The 21,102-nt window shown below is 41.9% G+C and overlaps 1 protein-coding gene across 1 annotated transcript in view; it reads right to left on the minus strand.

The window, feature by feature from the left end:
• The window catches only part of si:ch211-272n13.3 (ankyrin repeat domain-containing protein 26), a 71,741-nt gene that overhangs the window by 30,399 nt on the left and 20,240 nt on the right, over window positions 1–21,102 (minus strand). Inside the window, exons 11-20 of the mRNA XM_039017964.1 lie at window positions 16,904–17,045; window positions 16,307–16,520; window positions 15,956–16,139; window positions 8,758–8,904; window positions 6,556–7,339; window positions 4,280–4,464; window positions 3,332–3,484; window positions 2,512–2,687; window positions 1,252–1,345; window positions 181–258 (exon numbers count right to left, since the gene is read on the minus strand). Of these exons, the coding sequence (XP_038873892.1) occupies window positions 181–258; window positions 1,252–1,345; window positions 2,512–2,687; window positions 3,332–3,484; window positions 4,280–4,464; window positions 6,556–7,339; window positions 8,758–8,904; window positions 15,956–16,139; window positions 16,307–16,520; window positions 16,904–17,045 (2,157 nt within the window). The remainder of the gene's footprint in view (window positions 1–180; window positions 259–1,251; window positions 1,346–2,511; window positions 2,688–3,331; window positions 3,485–4,279; window positions 4,465–6,555; window positions 7,340–8,757; window positions 8,905–15,955; window positions 16,140–16,306; window positions 16,521–16,903; window positions 17,046–21,102) is intronic.

Below are 21,102 nucleotides of genomic sequence, written 5' to 3' on the forward strand. Positions count from 1 at the left end.
CGTCTCTGAATTTGTGAAGCTAAACACGTAAAGATATATTGTGGGGCACCTGGCCTATTGTGTTAATCTTTTTACAGCGTTGACATATTAGCGCAAATGACAGCGAGATGTGGTATGTGGAAGCATCTTTAGAAGATGGAGACACAATACAAATTTCAACCGAGGAAGTAATCAACCAACCTCCTGACTGAGCTGGTCCTCCAGGGTCATCTTGCTGCACTGCAGGCCAGTCACCAAGTCCTCCAGACGGTTCCTGACCTGAGGGTTGAAGAGTAGAAGATTGATGCAACATGTGGACAAGAGATGTGGTTCCTGATCCAAATAGGATAGGATCAACTTAATTTTCCCAGGGGAAGAACCAATCCCGAAAAGACAGAAGAGGGGATAAAATTTTAAAAAATAAATAAAAAATAAAAATAAAATGTAAAAAAACTATTCAATCCAAAGCATGTAACACCATGCAGCTCTAGATAGAAACAAAAAATAGGTCCCAAACCACACACCAAGATGATATACCGGTATAGGGAGAAAGAAAGAGATCAAAAGACCTCTGACTTGCAAAGAGACCACCACCAATCAAAAACAACCCAACACAACCAGAAGAAGACATTGATAAAAAAACAACTCATTCAAGCAATGTCTTTGAATTTCTGGTGTAGAAATATTGTGCCCAAAAGGCCGACCAAATCTAAAAGCAGTGGCTAAAGTGTAGGGAGTCCTGATCATTCATTTATTTTTCCTTTTGAGGGGATCTTCCTTCAGAGAAGAAAATCAAACGCAAAGAAACGTATACAGCTACTATGTCTGAAATACCAACCCCTCCTCCTGCTGCAGAGTCAGATGGCTGTGAAGAGATTGAATACCTTTAAAGTCAATATTAATTTATTTACAACTCATTTACCCTTATATCTCCTGTAAAACAGTAACTTGTCTACTGTAAATTATAATTTCATGACATAGCATTTGTAAAGACCACAAAAAGACAGCCAGGGCTTATGAAGATTAAAATCAGCACTTAAAGTATAGTTCTGCAAAGTTACTCAATGTTTATTTTCCTTGAAAAGTAGTCTCCCCTTGTCCATAGACTACTTTCAAGATAAGTAAACAATATGAATAGATAAATTCTCTGAAATATCCCTTTAACATGGCACATATCTAAACATGGTGCTTTTTCCCAGCCCTATGGATGGGAACCAAAGACAATATGGAAAACTGACTGGGGGATGAAAATGTTTGGATGCAGAGACTCACCATGGCAGAGTCTTGGACTCCTTTCTGCAGTGCCTCGATCTTGTTGGTCTGCTGCTTTGCTGCTGCCTCCAGCCTGGCATTCTCAATCTCCAATCTGCAGTCACACAACATTAATAATACAGTCACAACTTTCACATTCCTATAGTATGTAGTCATATTCAGAAACAGTTTTATAACAGTTTGTTTCCCCCAAAAAACGACAGATTACATTTCATACAACCCTAAATTGGTGACTGAGTTTGTGTGCGTGCGCTGTGTGTGAGAGTACAGTCGTGGCCAAAAGTTTTGAGAATGACACAAATATTAATCTCCACAAAGTTAGCTGCTTCATTGTCTTTAGATATTTTTGTCAGATGTTACTATGGAATACTGAAGTATAATTACAAGCATTTCATAAGTGTCAAAGGATGTTATTGACAATTACATGAAGTTGATGCAAAGAGTCAATATTTGCAGTGTTGACCCTTCTTTTTCAAGACCTCTGCAATCCGCCCTGGCATGCTGTCAATTAACTTCTGGGCCACATACTGACTGATGGCAGCCCATTCTTGCATAATCAATGCTTGGAGTTTGTCAGAATTTGTGGGGTTTTGTTTGCCCACCCGCCTCTTGAGGATTGACCACAAGTTCTCAATGGGATTAAGGTCTGGGGAGTTTCCTGGCCATGGACCCAAAATATCGATGTTTTGTTCCCCGAGCCACTTAGTTATCACTTTTGCCTTAGGGCAAGGTGCTCCATCATGCTGGAAAAGGAATTGTTCATTACCAAACTGTTCCTGGATGGTTGGGAGAAGTTGCTCTCAGAGGATGTGTTGGTACCATTCTTTATTCATGGCTGTGTTCTTAGGCAAAATTGTGAGTGAGCCCACTCCCTTGGCTGAGAAGCAACCCCACACATGAATGGTCTCAGGATGCTACACACTTTCCCCTGCTGTCGTTGATATCCCCATATAGTTTTGTACTCCATATGTTGCATTAGGTATTGTATAATGTTTTTTGGGTGATTCAGTTCCTTTGCTTGGCAAAGAGGGACTTTGCAATTAATTGCAATTCATCTGATCACTCTTCATAACATTCTGGATTATATGCAAATTGCCATCACACAAACTGAGGCAGCAGATTTTGTGAAAATTAATATTTGTGTCATTCTCAAAACTTTTGTCCACGACTGTACTTTTGTGTTTGCTTGTGTGTGTAAGTACAAGCGTGCCTGTGTACCTGCATGCTGTTGTGTGTGTGCGTGTGCATGCACGTGTGTACCTCTGCACTGCCTCCTCCAGCTGTTTAATGGTGGTGTCTGAGCCTGCAAAGGCAGACAGCACCTCCTGCAGTTTCTGAGAGGCGGCGACCACCTCTCGCTCCTTCTCATCCAGACTGCTCTTCAGAGCATTGATGCGCCGCTCTGCCTGAACGTACTGGTCCTCGCTCTCCTCCAGCTGTGAGGTAGCAAGTTCACACAGAGTTAACGTGAATCCCTATTCTACTTGACAGACAATGACATTTGTTCTCCACAATATATTTCTATCTGAACATTCAGATAGAATAGGGAATCATGCTATTATATCTGTCATATCTATTCTATACAATACTTTTCCATCGGAACATTCTGTAGTGTCGCACCCTCCTGAACAGGCCCGAGATCAAGTGGTCATACGACCATCTCAATCTCAGGTCACTAGCATCACTGTGAACATCTGTTAACCTATACATTGAACCATAGTTCTTACCGTAACCCTAACCCGGCCAGTAGCCAGCCGTATACAAAAAAATCCAACTTCACTAGTGAGCTGTCTAATCTAAGACAGGTTAAGCAGCTTGATTGATGCCACAGTATCCACTACCAGCCAGTCTACATTGGAGACTGTAGATACCATAAACTGCCACAGGGAGGCACTGTCTTACTCCTACCAATAGGTCTCCTTTAGAAATATAATTTCTAGAATTGAACTTGAATGGGGATGTCCGTTCTAGTAAGTCTGGTTCTACAATGCTTCCAACCTTCTCCGGGGTGACGTTTCCCCAGATCTAGGATCATATTCCTGTCACCTGATCATAACCTGAACCATTTGCATCCGCCCACCTTCCCCTTAAGGCGGTCCATGTCCTTGAGCAGTCGTGCCTTCTCCTCCTCCAGGTCATTGCGGTAGCGTGTGTTCACCTCCAGGGAAGCCTCGCTCATTGACAGCTTCTTCAGTGAGTCGGCGAGTTCTTGCTGCAGCTGCCTCAAACCAGTCTGTGGGCCATGAAAAAGTAAGAGCAAAATAACGTTTTTTTTGTTAAACAGAGAGACTGAACTTTTCCGGGCTGGTAGAGAGAGAGCGCGGGGGGGGGGGGGTGATTAGGACAAGCTAATCCTCTTATGTAGTATAAAAAGGGAGGATGGGAAGCGCCACAAAACTACACGAGTAGATCATGAGAAGCGTAGGTTGAAGGTGCTCTTTGACTTGCGGCTATTAGTGGCTAAAGTTAGCTTCTGTTTGTAGTGGATGTTATAGAGGTGACGTGATTACTTATTCTACATGTCTGAGGCATGTTTGCTCTACATGAAATAGTTATATCTGTACATTCCACAGCGTAGTGCCCTACTGAATGCTATCCTGTTCTCTATCCTGGGCCCTGTTCAAATTCTTTCAAGCTGCATCCTTCCTCCCTTTTTTTGAAGTAGTCACTGATTCGAAATGACTGAACAGGTGAAAACCATGCGTTTGGAGGCCTTGCATTCACCAATCTAATATCTAATCAGTGATTACTTCAATGAAGGAAGGATGCATTTTTTTAGGGCTCTACATCAAAGCGTCTTTCTGTGATTCCTTGAAACTTATCTCCTTGCCTCCTTCTCAACCGTATTGTAGGAGGAATGTCTGAGGTCCCTCCCCTTAATCTTCTCCAATACCTTTTTGATGTGAGGAGAGAGAATGTGAGGAACCCAGGAAAGACGAAGTGAGAAAGAGCCTTTGTTCTACATTATATATTTAAACTGTTCCACAACGTTGTGCCTTGCTGAATGCACCCCACCCCTATATCACACCTCTCTGTCGTTCTTCTCCTCCTCCAGCTTGTAGACCTGGTCGCGGAGGTCGGCAGCCTTGGTGGCCAGCTCCTTGCTCCTCTCCTCTACCAGCTGCACACGCTCCTCCCCGTCCGAGCGCAGCTTAGCCAGCAGGTCGCCAAAGCGCTCCTGGGCGTCCGTCACCGCCTTCTCCTTCACCATCCCTTTGAATTTAATAAACTGTATTATTCCCATGGCACTCATCGTAAGAGTAGGGGTGTTTACACTGGTGCCCTGGCTAAATTCCCAACCCAACCTGGCTTCATTTTTATCAATGCCACCTTATCATCCCCCTCATTCCTAATTGGCATATACCTCTTCACCATGCTAGCTGTGTGGTGAGTGTTCTGGCACAAATGGTTGCCATGTGGGTGCCACATATTGGTGGTGGACGAGGCAAGTTAATCCCTTGCTATGTCAATAATTTTGAGCATCTAGGTGGAAAAGCGCTTAATCCATTTAATTATTATTATTGTAAATCCACAACTGGGAACATGGATGTGTCACCAGCATGACAAAGTGAAGACATATTTTTTTTAAATCTTTGCAAATTTATTGAAAATGAAATACAGAAATATCTAATTTACAGAAGTGTTCTCACCCGAGTCAACACTTTGTAGAAGCACCTTTGGCAGAGATTACATCTGATTCTTTCTGGGTAAGTCTCTAAGAGTTTTCCAAACCTGGATTGTGTCAAATATATCATTGCTAGACAACCATTTCCAGGTCTTGCCATAGATTGTTCAAGTAGATTTAAGTCAAAACTGTAACTCGGCCACTCAGGAACATTCACTGTCTTCTTGGTAAGCAGCTTAGATTTCGCCTTGTGTTTTAGGTTATTGCCACCACTATGCTTGAAAATATGGAGAGTGGTAACCAGTATTGGATTTGCCCCAAACATAAGACTTTGTATTCAGGACAAAAAATTAATGGCTTTGCAACATTTTTTTGCAGTATTACTTTTAGTGCAAACAGGAAGCATGTTTTGGAATATTTGTATTCTGTACAGACTTCCTTCTTTTCAATCTGTCAATTAGGTTGGTATTGTGGCATAACTACAATTTTGTTGATCCATCCTCAGTTCTCTCCTATCACAGCCATTAAACTCTAACTGTTTTAAAGTCAATCCATGAGCGGTTTCCTTCCTCTCTGGCAACTGAGTTAGGAAGGACACCTGTATCTTTGTAATGACTGGGTGTATTGATACACCATCCAAAATGTAATTAACTTCACCATGCTCAAAGGGATAGTCAATGTCTGCATTTTTATATTTACCCATCTAACAATAGGTGCCCTTTGTGAGGCATTACAAAACCTCCCTGGCCTTTGTGGATGAATCTGTGTTTGAAATTCACTGCTCGACTGAGGGACCTTGTAGATAATTGTATGTGTGGGGTACAGAGATGAGGTAGTCGTTAAACAATGATGCTAAAATCCATGCAACTTATTATGTGACTTGTTAAGCACATTTTAACTCCTGAACTTATTTAGGCTTGTCATAACAAAGAGGTTGAATACTTGACTCACAGCATTTCAGTTTTTCATTTGTAAACATTTTGAAGAACATAATTCCACTTTGACATTACAGGTATTGTGTGTAGGACAGTGACACAAAATCTAAATTTAATTCATTTTAAATTCAGGCTGTAACAACAAAATGTGTAAAAGTCAAGGGGTGTGAATAGTTTCTCAAGGCACTTAGTGTCAGAAAACTTTGCACTGACGGCTGATTAAACAAGTACAACACATGATGTAGCCAATAGATTCAATAGGATAAACTTCAAGCAAATTAAATTAAATAGAATAAGCTAGATCAATGCATTAGAAAATCATCAGGGATCTCAGCTCATATAAAGTAACCAGTACCGATGCAAAGTGCAGGTACATAATTGTAGCACCACCTGGATAATATGCATTGAAAAGCAAGGGAACTGTACAATACAATATCAACACATTAAATATCAACACATTCTTCCCAGTCAGTGGTGTCATGTCAGCTAAAGCTAGGGGTTGGCAGAATGATGTCTGGACCTCTGTCTCCTGCCAGCACACATCAAGACACAGGCTGAGGCAGGCAAGAGAGATCAGGGAGTTTTTCTATAATGGACTACTGGAATAATTATTGAGGTCTATTCAAAAGTGTTGGTCTTAAGCTAGGGGATGGTGAATTCAATTGCTTGCCACTCCTAAAAGACACGGTCCACCTTAGGATACACCTAAAATACATTGGTTAAAAACTCTGCAATTGCATGCACCTTTGTTCTGGGCCTCCTCCAGCTGTTGCCTCAGCAGCATGGCCTCGCTCTGTGCCGCCGCCAGCCTCTCCTGCAGCGTCTCCTGCCGGGCGCACACTCTCCCAGCCTGCTCCCTCTCCGTCTGTAGAGCTGCCTCAAGCTCCTTCACTCGCCCCCCTATTTGCTCCTTGTCCCTCTGCAGCGTGGCGACCACATGCTCCATCTCGGCAAGCGACATTGTGACGCGGTGCACCTCATTTTCGAGGCCGTTTGCACGTGACTCTGCCTTAGCGAGTTTCTGCGACAGCCCGCCCACCGCCTCGCGGTTGTTCGCCGCCTCGCCAGTAAGCTTGTCCTGGGCACGCTGGTGCCCCTCGCGCTCGCGACGAAGAGCCCTTTCGGCGTCAGCACGTGCCACCTGGCACCTCTCTACCTCCTGAAGAGCGCCAGTCAGCCGCGTCCTCGCTGACTCACCTTCGGCTTCCAGCTGCTCCCTCGCCTGGCGCTCGTGCTCCAGCCGTGTGGAAGCCACAGCCAGCTCGGCCTTGACGGTGGTCACCTGGCTGGTGTACTGGTAGACTGTCTGGGCCAGCGCCTCCTCGTTGAGTTTGAGGTCGCGCCGGGTGTCCTCGAGGCGCTCCCTCAACGCCTCGCTCTCCTCGGAGCGGCGGGACTCCTCCTGGCGACTGTGGGAGCAGGAGCGCTCCAGCTCAGCTCTCAGGGAGCTCAGCTCGTCCTGGAGCACAGAGCTCTGCTGCAGCAGCCCCCTCTCTCGGTCGGTGGCCTCCGTCAACTGGGACAGGGCCTGACAAGTAAGAACAGCAGCAGAGGTCACACAGCACACTCAACATCACTTTCAATGGCGAACATGAATAAAGACGGCAGAATTCAGTTATGACATCATTGTTTTAGCACCATCCACAGAGTTTTTAAAACTAAAGCACATGATATGGTTTAATGTGCCAATAAAATAATCTCCATCTACTTTAGTTTCATTTAATTGCTGTCATCTTGAAACTAAAATTGGGATCATGTAAACTCTGCTAATGACCATACAAAAAAAAAAGTGTAACGGAGAGTACAAGTGTAACGGATGTACAATACTGAGAACTTAGCAAAATTGCATGGGGCCGCCATCTTTATGCACCTCTGCTATTAGAGCCGGACCGGAATCTATGCTTCGAGATTGTTTTGATCATTGCTGCTGAGAATAACATCGACGTACACTACCGTTCAAAATTTTGGGGTCACTTAGAAATGTCCTTGTTTTTGAAAGAAAAGCACATTTTTTGGTCCATTAAAATAACATGTAGACATTGTTAATGTTGTATAATGACTATTGCGAACAACGCAGTTTCAGATTTACTTTAAGACAAAGTTTAATTCATTCAGCCAGTGTGCTTGTGTTTTATCAAACACTTCCACATACGTCTAATCCACTGCCATAGATGGGCACATTTTTAAGTTCTACCTAAGAAGGTAATCTAAACTAAAGTGTTTTGTATTAACTTTCGTATTTTTGGTGGTTATCATGTAAATGTTCTTAAATAATGTTCATTTGAATATGTAGTTAAGGGCCCAGTGCAGTCAGATTAAATGTTTTACTGTGTATTGTGTCATATTGTACAAAAGCTGATAACACAAAAAAAGTGTATTTTTTTTTATATATCAGTGTTATTTCCTGATAGTTGCTGGTTGAAAATACAATCTACACAGGACCTTCTAATCAGCAGGTCTGCATGGGTGGCAGTTTCAGCTTTCAATGGTGACATCACCATGCAGTAAATTGGGCTCCTGGGTGACGCAGCGGTTTAAGGCACTGCATCTCAGTGCTAGAGGCGTCACTACAGACCCTGGTTCGATTCCAGGCTGTATCACAACCGGCCGTGATTGGGAGTCCTATAGGGCGGCGCACAATTGGCCCAGCGTCGTCCGGGTTAGGGTTTGGTCGGGGTAAATAAGAATTTGTTCTTAAGTGACTTGCCGAGTTAAATAAAGGTTAAATAAAATAAATTACAACTGGTTAATAGACTAACACCAAAGAGAGATCCAAATAACAGCTCGTTACCCCCCCCCCCAGTCCGACCCTGGGTTTATAAGCGCGGATATTGACTCTGCCGCTCGAGCATGCTTTTGAGGCACAGTCGATAGCGCGCTGGACTTCGGGCTAGAAGGTCAAGGGTTCGAGGCCTGCTCCCTGCCCGTTTGATTACAGTATGTTACCTCGTTGCTCTTACTGATGGTCCTCCTGTTCTCCTCCTCGATCTCCTGCTGCTTGCGGAGGTGATTGTTGAGGAGGGTCTCCGACAAAGCTCGGGCAACTCGCTCCTGGGTCAGCAGCCTCTGGGTCTCGCTGTGGTCGTCCTCCGACTAGCGGATGACACAAACACACAGGCTGCATTCATACTCATTCACGTCACAAATGCTGTGTGCTCAATAACAGACTATTAAAGAGACGATATGGAGAAAGGTGTATTGATGTGGTTCTGAGTGATTGTTTACAACACTCTTTTATGACACCTGTAGTGTGTGTGGCAATGGCGTAATAACATAAACTCGCTAAATATGATTGATGGTCATCTTTGCTCGCTGTAACCAACAAAGTAATACATGGTAACAGGAGTGGAAATCGTGTTTTTTTTATGTGAATGTTGGAGTTTATGGAAGTGGAATGGATGTTATCAAGCCACCAGAGGCATGATAATGGGAATATGGACACTAATTGGAAAACATTTCGGCAGAGGTTTTCGCTGAATATGTCTGCCATCGGAGTTACAAATGAGCGGGCCCAAAAGCAATCAATATATTCAATAACTTCACGTTTGCAAATGAGGATAAAGAGGAGCTCGCGGAGGTACTGGATCAGTTTGATGCACATTGTTCACCTAAGAAGAACAATACATATGAACGTTGTGTTTCGCTGTCGTATACAACAGCACGGTGAAAAGTTTGACATGGTTCTAACAGATTTGAAATTAAAAGCACAGATGTGTCATTTTGTAGACCTAACCTCATCTATGTTTCGAGATCAGATTGCGTTTGATATAAATGACTCCAGAGTTAGAGAAAGATTGCTGCGGGATGGTAAGTTACATTTGGACAGTGCAGTAAAAATATGTCAGGCAAATGAGCTGGCACAAACACATATTAAAACCTTTAGCACCACACCAGCAAGCACTGCTATCGAGGTAGAAAGCGGAGCAGTGGATTTTGTAGACAAGGACACAAGGGGGCACAATGAGCAAAGGAGACACAAGCAATATGATTGTAATAGGTGCGGCACCAGGCCAAGAAGTGCAAGGGGATGTAATTTTGGAAAAATGTGTTTTGCATAGGACAAGTATGGGAAACAAAATGTTCATACCATTGAAATGGAGAAGAATAAACAAAGTGGTTTGTTTGTGGGCACTGTGGATTGCATGGAGGATGTGCAAGAACCATCACAGGTCCATACTGTAGCTAGTGACCACTTGGTTGTACCACTCGTGGTCAATAGTACAATTATGACCTTAAAGCTGGATGCAGGGGCTAAAGCCAACCTGATCAATGAGGGATTTTCATGAGCTAAAGCGCAAACCAGCCATCATGCAAAAGGCTGTCTCTCTCAAAGCGTACAATGGCCAAGCAATTGAGACTAAAGGTTTGTGTCGGCTAACTGTAAAGAGGGAAAACAAGAAGCCACACACTTATGTTTGTGATTGTACCAGAGGGGCATTATTCTCTTTTGGGGGATAAAGCATGTGGGTCGTTGGGAATGGTTAAGCGAGTGTACACCATTAATGACTGACTGGCTGCACAGTGTTCAATAGGTGACAAGTAATCAAAATGGTGAGGAGATTGCGCAAATATATTCTGATGTGTTCACAGGATTTGGAGCAATGCCTCTCATTTACTCTATTACTCTCACAGAGAACGCCAAGCCAGTGATTCATGCACCACGGAGAGTTCCGGTGCCACTACGGAAGGATTTAAAGAAGGAGATCGGAAGAATAGTGAAACTCAATGTGCTCGTGAAAACAGAGGAGCCAACAGACTGGGTCAATTCCATGGCGTGTGTTCGGGAAAGGAAAGGAGATCTGAGAGTCTGTATGGACCCCAAGGACCTTAATAAATGTATCAAAAAGGAGCATTTTCAGATACCTAAGAGGGAGGACATAGTGTGTGAAATGGCTGGTGCACACTATTTCTGAAAATTGGATGCTTCAAATTAGAGGTTGAGCGATTAATTGGAATGGCCGATTAATTAGGGCCGATTTCAAGTTTTCATAACAATCGATAATCGTCATTTTTGGACGCCGATTACATTGCACTCCACGAGGAGACTGCGTGGCAAGCTGACTACCTGTTACGTGAGTGCAGCAAGGAGCCACGGTAAGGTGCTAGCTAGCATTAAACGTATCTTATAAAAAACAATCAATCTTAACATAATCACTAGTTAACCACACATGGTTGATGATCTTACTAGTTTATCTAGCTTGTCCTGCGTTGCATATAATCGATGCGGTGCCTGTTAATTTATCGAATCACAGCCTACTTCGCCAAACGGGTGATGATTTAACGAAGGCATTCGCGGAAAAAAAGCACTGTCGTTGCACCAATGTGTACCTAACCATAAACATCAATGCCTTTCTTAAAATTAATACACAAGTATATGCCTGCTAACATGAATTTCTTTTAACTAGGGAAATTGTGTCACTTCTGTTGCATTTGTGCAAGCAGAGTCAGGGTATATGCAGCAGTTTGGGCCACCTGGCTCGTTGCGAACTGTATGAAGACAATTTCTTCCTAACAAAGACCGTCATTAATTTGCCAGAATTGTACATAATTATGACATAACATTGAACGTTGTACAATGTAACAGCAATATTTAGACTTAGGGATGTCACCCGTTAGATAAAATACGGAACGGTTCCTTATTTCACTGAAAGAATAAAATGTTTTGTTTTCGAAATGATAGTTTCCGGATTTGACCATATTAATGACCTAAGGCTCGTATTTCTGTGTGTTATTATATTATAATTAAGTCTATGATTTGATATTTGATAGAGCAGTCTGACTGAGCGGTGGTAGGCAGGAGCTCGCTCGTAAGCATTCATTCAAACAGCACTTTCCTGCATTTGCCAGCAGCTCTTCGCTGTGCTTCAAGCATTGCACTGTTTATGACTTCAAGCCTATCAACTCCCGAGATTAGGCTGGCAATACTAAAGTACCTATTAAAACATCCAATAGTCAAAGGTATATGAAATACAAATGGTATAGAGAGAAATAGTCCTATAATAACTACAACCTAAAACTTCTTACCTGGGAATATTGAAGACTCATTTTAAAAGGAATCACCAGCTTTCATAAGTTCTTAGCAAGGAACTTAAACGTTAGCTTTTTTACATGGCAAATATTGCACTTTTACTTTCTTCTCCAACACTGTGTTTTTGCATTATTTAAACCAAATTGAACATGTTTCATTATTTATTTGAGACTAAATTGATTTTATTGATGTATTATATTAAATTAAAATAAAAGTGTTCATTCAGTATTGTTGTAATTGTCATGACAACCACTTTTTCCCCCCCCGATTAATCGGAATCGGCGTTTTTTGGTTCTCCAATAATCGGTATCGGCGTTGAAAAATGATAATTGGTCGACTTCTAATTCAAACGGATTCTGACAGGTGAGGTTGGATGCAGCCAGCACCAAACTGGGTACAGTCAATACTCCCTTTGGAAGATATTCCTTTAAGAGGTTACCCTTAGGCATTAGTTCTTCACCTGAACAATTTCACAAGGCCATGAAAAGTGTCATTGAGAGGTTAGAGGGAGTTTGAGTGTAGGTGGATGATTTTGTGGTTTTGAGGTCCACTACTCATCACAATAAGCAGCAGAAAAATACTCCGCAGAGGGTTCAGAAGCATGGTTTGAAGCTAAAATCGGGTTAAATGTCAGTTCTGTATGGAAATCATATTTATTGGGGACAAGCTGTCCTCGGAGGGTGTGCAGCCTGATCATGCAAAGGTCGAAGTTGTGAGGGAGATGGCAAATACCACCGACAGGAAAGGCATTCCAGCAGGTATATTTCACTGGTCACCCCCAAAGCCAATTCCTCCTTTGTCCGCCTTTCCTTCCAGTTCTCTGCTGCCAATGACTGGAACGAATTGCAAAAATCACTAAAGCTGGAGACTCATATCTCGCTCACTAACTTTAAGCACCAGCTGTCAGAGCAGCTGACAGATGACTGTACCTGTACATAGCCCATCTGTAAATAGCCCATCCAACTACCTCATCCCCATACTGTTATTATATATTTTTTGCTCCTTCGCACCCCAGTAACTCTACTTCCACATTCATCTTCTGCACATCTATCACTCCAGTGTTTAATTGTTAAATTGTAATTATTTTGGCACTATGGCCTATTGCTTTACCTCCCTAATCTTACTACATTCGCACACACTGTATATAGATTTTTCTATTGTTATTGACTGTAAGTTTGTTTGTGTGTAACTCTGTTGTTGTTTTACTCGCACTGCTTTGCTTTATCTTGGCCAGGTCGCAGTTGTAAATGAGAACTTGTTCTCAACTGGCCTACCTGGTTAATTAAAGGTGAACAAAATAAATATATTCAGTGTCTTTTAGGTATGGTAAATTATTTTGGGAAGTTGTACCAAACCTGTCAGCTAAAACAGTTTACTTTAAGATGCTCCTTCATGACAAGACGGAGTTCTCATGGAACAGAGAACATGAAAGAGTGGAATGATGTAAAGAACATTTTGGCTAAAGAGCCAGTGCTAACATTTTTCGAAGCTAACAAGCCTACTAAGGTGTCGACGGACGCCTCCAAAGATGGCATAGGAGCAGTGCTGCTTCAGGAGCATCAAGGTATGTGGAAGCCTGTGGCTTATGGGGCCTGTTCTTTGACCGATGCTGAGAAGCGTTATGCTCAAATAGAAAAGGAGTGCCTAGGGTTGGTCGTGAGAAGTTTCACTGTTACATTTATGGCTTACCAAAGGTGATTCTAGAAACAGACCATAAAACCCCTTATTTCAATCTCTCAACAAAAAAAATCTATATGACATGCCTCCTCGTCTTCAAAGGATGATGACGATGCTATGATTTTAACCTACACCACTGTTCAAAAGTTTGGGGTCACTTAGAAATGTCCTTGTTTTTGAAAGAAAAGCACATTTTTTGTCCATAAAAATAACATCAAGAGTTAGCCATATCTCAGACTGGCCAATAAAAATATTAAGATGGGCAAAAGAACACAGACACTGGACAGAGGAACTCTGCCTAGAAGGCAAGCATTCCGGAGTCACCTCTTCACTGTTGATGTTGAGACTGGTGTTTTGCGTGCACTATTTAATGAAGCTTCAAGTTGAAGACTTGTGAGGCGTCTGTTTCTCAAACTAGACATTCTAATCTACTTGTCCTCTTGCTCAGTTGGCACCGGGGCCTCTCACTCCACTTTCTATTCTGGTTAGAGAAGGTTTGCGCTGTTCTGTGAAGGGAGTAGTACACAGCGTTGTACGAGATCTTCAGATTCTTGGCAATTTCTCGCATGGAATAGCCTTCATTTCTCAGAACAAGAATAGACTGACGAGTTTCAGAAGAAAGTGCTTTGTTTCTGGCCACTTTGAGTCTGTAATCGAACCCACAAATGCTGACGCTCCAGATACTCAACAGAAGGCCAGTTTTATTGCAGTTTTCAGCTGTGCTAACATAATTGCAAAAGGGTTTTCTAATGATCAATTAGCCTTTTAAAATGATCAACTTGGATTAGCTAACACAACGTGCCATTGGAACACAGGAGTGATGGTTGCTGATAATGGGCCTCTGTACGCCTATGTAGATATTCCATTAAAAATCAGCCGTTTCCAGCTACAATAGTAATTTACAACATTAAACTACACTGTATTTCTGATTAATTTTATGTTATTTTAAATGGACAAAAACATTTTTTGCTTTTCTTTCAAATACAAGGACATTTCTAAGTGACCCCAAACTTTTGAACGGTAGTGTATGTGCCTGGGTCAACTTTAGTGGTAGCAGATGCCCTCTCAAGGGCTCCACCAGTGGTGGCCCAAATCAGCCTCAGTCAGGAGTCTATGGAGGAGGTTGCCTTGCATGTGGATATGGTCATGGAGTCACTTCCTGTTTCTGAGTAGCAACTAAGGAGCATAGCTGAAGAGACCACAACAGATCCCATTCTTTTGAAGGTGATCCAGAATCTGGAAAATGGCTGGCAAAAAGGCTCTTGTAAGCAGTACTTCTCATTAAGCGCAGAGCTGTCAGTGGTAAATGGTGTGCTGTTGAAGAATAACAGAATGGTGCTACCTACTTCAATGCATCAGCAGATGCTACAGAGAACGCATGAGAGAATATCTGAAAGCTGAGAAATGTAAGGGAAGGGCCAGAGAGTCCGTTTATTGGCCAAATATACATTCTGATACTGAGCAAATGGTGGGAAATTGTAACATCTCAAATTTCATTAGACCGCTCAAGAAGCCCGTGGTTATGGGAAAGGTACCCACCACAACCTGGGAGAAGGTTGGAGTCGACTTGTTTCACTGCAATGGTAAGGACTATTTCTTGACTATCGACTACTTGTCAAATTACCCTGAAATTGCACTCTTATCCAGCACAACAGCAAAGACTGTCATTTTGCATTTGAAATATTTTCTTTTTTTTTTGCAAGGCATGGGATTCCACAAGTGGTTGTTTCTGACAACGCACATCAGTTTAAGATGTTTGCAGAGCATTAGGAGTTCAGACATATAACCTCTAGTATATCATAAAAGTAACAGAAAGGCTGAAAAAAGTGTGCAAATCGTGAAGAGACTTAAAGGCAGCACACAGTGGGACTGATCCATACTTGGCTTTATTGTCTTACAGAGCAGCGCCCTAGGAATATGGCCAGTCACCTGCAGAAATCTTAAAATGGGACGCAAGTTGCGTTCCAGGTTGGCTATGTTCTGCCTGAATGATTGCCCAGGCCGTCATTGTAAATAAGAATTTGCTCTTAACTGACTTGCCAAGATAAAAACATAATAAAAATACATGTGTATGTTTGTAAAAAAAACTAAAAAAGGAAGATGAATTGAGTGCTTGTTTATGACAATCTTTTACGACACCTGTGGTATGTGTGGCAATGGCTGAATAACATGAAAAACTTGTTAACTATGATTGATGGTGATGGTCGTCTTTGCTCGTGGTAACCAACAAAGGAATACAGAAGGTTGTACACTACTAGATGTTGTAGACCAATCCTTATTGCCTTTTTACCACTGACCAATATAAAGCGCTAGGTCAGGGGTCATCCACAAAGTACAACATAGTGTAATCAAGGTATAAAACAATGTTATTATCCTAATTTAAATGTAGAAAGAGGAGGGCTTAGAGAAAGAGCGAAAAAGAGTCAGAGTGCATTCTACCTGTTTCATGTTGTTAATAATGGCCCTCATCTCCAGCTCCAGGTTCCTCATGGCCAGTTCCACCTTGTGCTTCTCCTCTGCCTCGGCCCGGAGCTCCTCCTCCTTCTTCCGCAGCATCTCCCGGTTCTTGTCATACATCATGGAGGCGTTCCGGTGCTTCTCCTGCTCCTGCTTCAGCTGGAACCTACAGCACATAGGGCAGAGAGATGATACAAGAGATGATACAAATCAAAAGGGTGAGAGAGAAAGATTTGAAAGAGCATAAAAATATGAAAGGTTCATTGAGAGGGAGAGAAAAAAACATATTGTCTCACAGAACGACAAAAAAGACCAACTCTTTGGCTAACTTACTTAAAGTTGTTGAGGTCCGTGTCCAGCTCAAGCTGCCGGTGATCCAGGGCCTGCTTGCTGTCCTGGCTTTCCTTCAGTGAGGCCGTCAGCTCGCGCTGCTTGACCTCCAGCTGGCTCACGTTGTCAGACAGGTGCCCATGGCGGTCCCGCTCCTTCTGGATGGTGCGCTCATACTCGTGGAACATGTTCTGGAGCTTCACAAAGCTCACAGAGTCTGAGGGGACAGAGGGGTGGGAGGGGAGTAGGGTTAGAGCCTTGGGGTCTTCCTCAATTCATCTTTCCTGGATTCCTCGCCTCCTTCTCAAAATGCATTGGAGATAAATGTCAAAGGGGAGGGACCTTGGATCTTCTCCTCAAATACTAAGGAGGCAAGGAAATAGAATGCGAGGAATCATGGAAAGACAGTTTGAGATAGAGCCTAGGATACAAAGTCTACATTGTGGTTATAAGATATCAGCTGATATTATCTACAGAGATGGATTTAGACATACATGTGTTACAGCAATTTAGGCACTGCACTACCCCCAAACAAACTTCAGTCCCCGATCATCACAAAAAAAGACTTGGTTAAAGTGGTAGATTTTGGGCCATGTGTACCTAAATTGGCAGAGTCGAGCTGTTTGATGAGAAAAGAGGCGTGACGGTAGCCAGAAGTGGGGTCTTCGAGGTCAGATGTGGCCGTGTCCGATGACTGTGTGAGCTCATCAAAGTCCTCCGCCATCTCCATCTCGCCAGCGGTCTGAGGTTGGGGATGCAATATAAAACAGATCAAAGATTTACACTTACATACCAACTTTTACACATGGATATAGTGTATGTTTTAAGGTAATTTGTTAATTTTTTACTAAACTCAAGACATTTTCTTAAAAAGGGACACTGCACTCCAAAATCAACATTTGTCAGATATTTTCAGACCTCAAAAGTCCACATCCCAAGCCATCAGTTTAGAACTGAGGGGATCGACATTAAACTCTCAAGTATCTAAAATTGATTGTGTAACTCAATGAAGTCACTTAGCCACGTAAAAAAATGTAGCACATTAATTGGAAAGGAAATGCAGAAATATTTCATTTACATAAGTATTCACATCCCTGAGTGTCAGAATCACCTTTGGCAGCGATTACAGCTATGAATCTTTCTGGGTACGTCTCTAAGAGCTTTGCACATCTGGATTGTACAATGTTCACCCATTATTATTTTCAGAATTCTTCAAACTCTATCAAATGTGTTGTAGATCATTGCTAAACAACAATTTTCAAGTCTTGCCAAACATTTTCAAAACTGTAACTCGGCCACTCAGGAACATTCACTGTCTCTTGGTAAGCAACTCCAGTGTAGACTTGGACTTGTGTTTTAGGTTATTGTCCTACTGAAAGGTGAATTAATCTCCCAACGTCTGATGGAAAGCAGACAACCAGGTTTTCTAGGATTTTGCCTGTGCTTAGCTCCATTCCATTTCTTTATCCTGAAAAACTTCCAAGTCCTTAATGATTACAAGCATACCCGTAACATGATGCAATGCTAGGTTTAGGACCATATTGTAGCCTATAGAGACACAAACTGATGTATAAAACAGTCTTAAAAATATCTACTTGGTTTAGATACAAGCATCATGAAACCTTACACAATTACACACTGTGATTGTCAGTTTTTTGGACCCAACTTGCTTACAACTTATTCCATGTGGTTTCTTCCTTCAGACTCCATGAAATGATTACCTCTTCTAAATATTTGGTCACATGATTCATTTTGTGTATGGTTTCCTAGAAACAAGGAGTGGTTCAACTTACCCTTTGGCACGACTTACCCCACTCTCCCCATAGGTACCATTGATTTGCATTGGATTTTTGCCACAAACCCTAAAATGTTAGCATGTGGAAACAGTGCCAGGGAAACAAACCCAGAGCATGGATAAGTGTCATACCTTGTCCATAGATTGCTTAAGGGGAAAGGAAGCCAATATAGTGATTTTGTAATTTGGCTGAACTACGGACAAAAAGTTAGAATGCAATAAATGTAACTAGTTCTCTCGATAACGATAAATGGACAGTTGGTTAGCAGCAGGGCTCGAGACATTTTTCCCCCAGTGCCAAGTAAGAAAATGGAGATGATAACCTATAATTAAAAAATCTATCCAGGGAATGCATGATTGATATTTTGACATGCAATCTGTCAAAATAGGATCCAGAATTATCAGATTTCCTTTGGTCTCTTTAGAGATGAATTTGCTGACATCTTTGTGCATAGGCAATATCTAGGCTATAGCTGTCTTCAAATGCTTCAAGATGGCCACCATTGTTCCTGTACCCAAAGCAAAAGGTAACTGAACTAAATGACTATCGCCCTGTAGCACTCACTTCTGTCATCATGAAGTGCTTTGAGAGACTAGTCAAGGATCATATCACCTCCACCTTACCTGTCACCCTTAGACCTACTTCAATTTGCTCAACACCCCAATAGGTACACAGACGACGATGCAATCGCCATCACACTGGCCTAACCCATCGGGACAAGAGGAATACCAATTAGAGGTCAACCGATTTATCGGAATGGCCGATTAATTAGGGTCGATTTCAAGTTTTCATAACAATCGATAATCGGCATTTTTGGACACCGATTATGGCCGATTACATTGCACTCCACGAGGAGACTGTGTGGCAGGCTGACTACCTGTTATGCGAGTGCAGCAAGGAGCCAAGGTAAGGTGCTAGCTAGCATTAAACGTATCTTATAAAAAACAATCAATCTTAACATAATCACTAGTTAACCACACATGGTTGATGATATTACTAGTTTATCTAGCTTGTCCTGCGTTGCATATAATCGATGCGGTGCCTGTTAATGTATCATTGAATCACAGCCTACTTCGCCAAACAGGTGATGATTTAACAAGCGCATTCGTGAAACAAAGCACTGTCGTTGCTGCAACGTGTACCTAACCATAAACATCAATGCCTTTCTTAAAATTAATACACAAGTATATATTTTTTAACCTGCATATTTAGATAATATTGCCTGCTAACATGGATCTCTTTTAACTAGGGAAATTGTGTAACTTCTCTTGCGTTCTGTGCAAGCAGAGTCAGGGTATATGCAGCAGTTTGGGCCGCCTGGCTCGTTGCGAACTGTATGAAGACAATTTCTTCCTAACAAAGACCGTCATTAATTTGCCAGAATTGTACATAACTATGACATAACATTGAATGTTGTGCAATGTAACAGCAATATTTAGACTTAGGGATGTCACCCGTTAGATACAATACGGAACGGTTCCGTATTTCACTGAAAGAATTTTAAAAAAAATTCTTCGAAATTATAGTTTCCGTATTTTACCATATTAATGACCTAAGGCTCGTATTTCTGTGTGTTATTATATTATAATTAAGTCTATGATTTGATATTTGATAGAGCAGTCTGACTGAGCGGTGGTAGGCAGCAGCATGCTCGTAAGCATTCATTCAAACAGCACTTTCCTGCATTTGCCAGCAGCTCTTCGCTGTGCTTCAAGCATTGCACTGTTTATGACTTCAAGCCTATCAACTCCCGAGATTAGGCTGGCAATACTAAAGTACCTATTAAAACATCCAATAGTCAAAGGTATATGAAATACAAATGGTATAGAGAGAAATAGTCCTATAATAACTACAACCTAAAACTTCTTACCTGGGAATATTGAAGACTCATTTTAAAAGGAACCACCAGCTTTCATAAGTTCTTAGCAAGGAACTTAAACCTTAGCTTTTTTACATGGCAAATATTGCACTTTTACTTTCTTCTCCAACACTGTGTTTTTGCATTATTTAAACCAAATTGAGCATGTTTCATTATTTATTTGAGACTAAATTGATTTTATTGATGTATTATATTAAATTAAAATAAGTGTTCATTCAGTATTGTTGTAATTATCATTATTACAAATATATGTATATAAAAAAATATATAAAAGAAATATATATATAAAAATACATATACAGTGGGGAGAACAAGTATTTGACACACTGCCGATTTTGCAGGTTTTCCTACTTACAAAGCATGTAGAGGTCTGTAATTTTTATCACAGGTACACTTCAACTGTGAGAGACGGAATCTAAAACAAAAATCCAGAAAATCATATTGTATGATTTTTAAGTAATTAATTTGCATTTTATTGCATGACATAAGTATTTGATCACCTACCAACCAGTAAGAATTCCGGCTCTCACAGACCTGTTAATTTTTCTTTAAGAAGCCCTCCTGTTCTCCACTCATTACCTGTATTAACTGCACCTGTTTGAACTCGTTACCTGTATAAAAGACACCTGTCCACACACTCAATCAAACTGACTCCAACCTCTCCACAATGGCCAAGACCAGAGAGCTGTGTAAGGACATCAGGGATAAAATTGTAGACCTGCACAAGGCTGGGATGGGCTACAGGACAAACAACATCTCCACTTCGCTGATCCTCAACACTGGAGCCCCACAAGGGTGCGTGCTCAGCCCCTCCTGTACTCCCTGTTCACCCATGACTGTGTGGCCATGCACGCCTCCAACTCAATAATTAAATTTTCAGACAACACAACAGTAGTATGCTTGATTAACAACAACGATGAGACAGCCTACAGGGTGGAGGTGAGTGCACACGGTATGTGGTGTCAGGAAAACAACCTCACACTCAACGGCAACAAAACAAAGGAGATGATCGTGGACTTCAGGAAACAGCAGAGGGAACACCACCCTATACACATCGACTACACAGTAGTGGAGAAGGTGGAAAGTGTTGTTCCTCGGCGTACACATCACAGACAAACTGAAAT

Source organism: Salvelinus namaycush, chromosome 21 (assembly GCF_016432855.1).
Source record: "Salvelinus namaycush isolate Seneca chromosome 21, SaNama_1.0, whole genome shotgun sequence".
NCBI lineage: Eukaryota > Metazoa > Chordata > Actinopteri > Salmoniformes > Salmonidae > Salvelinus > Salvelinus namaycush.